A 3,453-nucleotide genomic window follows, 5' to 3' on the forward strand; every position below is an offset into this window, starting at 1 on the left:
ATAACGTTTCCGATAAATACTAACTCCTGCAACGCAAACATTTCTAACGAAGTCATTTTTGAATTCTATATATAAAGAAAATAGAAAGGAAGTATTTTTTTTTTTTTTTTTGTGATTTAAAATGTGTATTTATAATAGAGGGAAAAAAAAAATTAAAAACACACCTAAAAGAATTGTCACAAAGCAACTGCCAAAAAAATGTGAGGTTATTCTCCTCGTGTAGTGGCCTTACTGCGTTTTAAAACAGCCGATGGTGTGGTGTTCAGAACACCTCGGTGACCCGTCATCACTACGGTATACGTCTATTAATTCTCGTTTTTAAATATTTACTTTAACCGGCCTTATCTAAGCCTCCTCCCCATCATATGGATCATTATACGTCACGTGTCTTGCCAACCTCCTAAACCCAGTACATATCTCTTTCGCTCCTCTCTCTCTCTCTCTCTCTCTCTCTCATAAAGATAAAAGAAATGGAGGAGAAGTCGTCTGTGGCAAAATGGGAAGGTAAGGTATCAACAACTGTAACAAAAGCAAGTGCAGATGAAATATGGTCTTTGTTCATAGACTTCTTCAACTTCCACAACTGGTTTCCCAACATGTCTACTTGCTACGGTGTCCATGGCGTGAATGGCGAGGTTGGCGGCGTACGCTACTGTGCTGGTTTCTCTCTCCCAACTGAAGATGGCAGTGCTGAGCAAAACTGCAGTTGGTCAAAGGAGCGGTTAGTGGCCGTTGATCGGAACAAGATGTCAATGAGCTACGAGATGGTTGATTGCAATGTCGGATTCAAATCATATCTTTCCACTTTGAAGGTGGTTGGTGGTGGCGATGAAGGGTGCGAGATTGAATGGTTGTTTGCTGTTGATCCGGTTGAAGGATTGACATATGATTATCTTCTTCAGAAGTATCAAGATGGACTGGATCAAACTGCGAAGAAAATGGAGGATTCCTTCGTTCAGAAGAAGGTCGTTCAGTAAAATCCAAGAAAATGGAGGATTCCTTGGTTTAGAAGAAGGCCGTCCAATAAAATCCAAAGAATAAAACGAGGGGAGTGTTTTCTTACTTTACCCCTTTGTATTTGTACTACATTTTAATATTCATTGTGCCGATTTTAAGAATATAATATGATATTAAAAGTGATCATTTTCTGATTTAAAACTCAAGGTATACAACTCATTTTTGTTTTAGATTAAATGTTTTTCTTTTACGCCGTATATATTATTATACAATAATATTTTAATTGGATAATGACTTGAAATGATTAAAATGGCAAAAGAAGTTTTAATTTTGTTCAAATATAGTTATTAAAACTTTTTTATATATTCGTGAATTATTTGAAATTATTTATGTTTTATTTTTATGACTTTCTATAACCAGACATAAAATAAAATATTAAAATATGAACAATTTCAAATAATTTATATCTAAATCAGACAGGAAAATTGAAAATTCATTACCCTAAAAAGTCAACAAAAACTTAAAAAGTTGATAAGTCAAACATTAAGAAACTTAAAAAAAAACAAAAAGAGTTACAAAAAAAACATCTAAGCCCCCATTTTTTGCATTAATTACAAGATCTTCCCATATCAACTTACAACACAAACAAACGTCATAAAGAAAATCTAGTTTAGCAAAAAGGGACTACTACAAAAAAGAGTATTACAAATCCGTCGGTAATCCGTCGCTAATACCATTTACCAACGGAATTGTAACAGACTAAAATCCGTCGATATATTCTTGTCGCTAATTATTTGTAACGGATTTCCGACGGCTACAACAAATTATTAGCGACAGATTTTTCCGTTGGTGATTAGTAACGGATCACCGACATAATATTTTCTGTAACGGATTACCGACAAAATCTGTTTGCAAAGGATTACCGACGGAATCTGGAATAACTTACTAACGGATTACCGATGAAATCTCGGAATAAGTCATTGACGGATTACCGACAAAATCTAAGGGGGTCAAATACTTTCATTATCATGTTGGAGAAAATCCTTCCATGGCTTAAAGTGAAATGAAAACATACACAAAAATCATTTGTTGCTTTTTTTAATTTGAGGATCCTTTACTTAGTAAAAAAAAGAACCAACTAATAACTATTCATACATTTAAACTAATGAATATAAAAGAAGTGTAACTAGAAAATACTTTCATAAATATTCATCACAGAGTCATTATATTCTTCAAAGTCGTTAATCATCCATGGAATTATATCAATATCAACTAAATATGAACTTAATATAACATGGCTAAGTTTAAGACAAAGAAATAGAGTTTAAGTGTACCAAACATCCAACTAAGATGAAAGATAAGTGAAAAATGATGAGCTTCAAGCTTCAAGAACACCTCAAAGCTCCAAGAAAAAGTCTTCGAATTTCTTCTTTAAAAGTTGCAAAAGACCTCACTGAACCTCCTCTAAATAGCAACCAAATGCGAAAAGACAAGAATATCCCATAGGACTTACATTTGTGTGGATTGCACAAAAGCACCTGCTAGCTTTGACTTGCATGGTTAAGTCCATTTCATCCTTGATCTTCCTTTCCTCTTGCTTCCATTCCACACAAAATAAGAGTCTAAAAGGCTTCCAGAATACTCAATTAAGCCCAATATCACTTCTTCATCAACTATATAGCCCATATTCATCCAATCTTCATTAATCTTCAAGCCCAATTACACAAATCTTCAAGATTAAGCCCAAGCTCCTCTTACTCTACCAAATAGCCCAAATAAAAATACATTCCAAGTCCATAAATTACCCCAAAGCCTACAAACACTCTCAATCAAATCTATACCAATCTCGTATGTCTTCTAATCGTCCATACTTCGTCTTCTAAAAATATGCAATTAAACACAAAAAAGTATCCAAAATAGATTTAAAATAATAAAAAATAACATATACATGATAATTAACTAAAAGTAAAATAAAATACCTTAAAAAAAACCATAAAAAGTAAATAAAATGCACCTATCAAATGGGTTGGGAGAGATGAGAAAAATAAGTTTCCATTTTTATCTGATAAGAGATGTGGAAATTGGAGAATAGAAAAAAGTTGATACTGATGTGAAGTGGTTTGGAGGGTTGGAAAAGGTGGATACCCTCCACTCTTAGACTCAATGATATACATGTTTTTAGTTTTTTATTTTTTTCAGTGTCATCTCATCTTTTTATTAACTTTTCTTTAGCTCTTTAAAACCCAAGAAATTTCACATTTCACTTCCTTTTATTCTTTATTTTTTTTAAATTATATACAAATAATATACTTTTTTTTTTTTTTTTTTTTTTTTTTTTTTTTTTTTTGTAGAGAATCAAAAACCATATATTTTAATATATATTTTTTATAATATATATATATATATATATATATATATATATATATATATATATATTATTAAATATATTGGACATTTCTTGAAATTTAAGAGGTAGCTAATCCAATACATCGAATA

General features: G+C 31.6%; 1 protein-coding gene across 1 annotated transcript; it reads left to right on the forward strand.

Annotated features, from left to right (window-relative positions):
* The first annotated feature begins 324 nt into the window (after nucleotides 1–324).
* LOC145089079 (Polyketide cyclase/dehydrase and lipid transport superfamily protein) lies at nucleotides 325–1,158 on the forward strand. The gene has a single exon (XM_079027577.1). It carries the CDS (start codon nucleotides 471–473, stop codon nucleotides 975–977), a length of 507 nt encoding a protein of 168 aa, XP_078883703.1. The 5' UTR covers nucleotides 325–470; the 3' UTR covers nucleotides 978–1,158.
* Nucleotides 1,159–3,453: the final 2,295 nt, after the last annotated feature.

The sequence above is a fragment of the Lactuca serriola genome, chromosome 1, assembly GCF_051521515.1.
Source record: "Lactuca serriola cultivar US96UC23 chromosome 1, Lser_US96UC23_V15, whole genome shotgun sequence".
NCBI lineage: Eukaryota > Viridiplantae > Streptophyta > Magnoliopsida > Asterales > Asteraceae > Lactuca > Lactuca serriola.

Excerpts from the sequence above, each read along its gene's own strand:
- LOC145089079 (XM_079027577.1), top strand. The coding sequence starts at position 471 with ATGGAGGAGAAGTCGTCTGTGGCAAAATGGGAAGGTAAGGTATCAACA.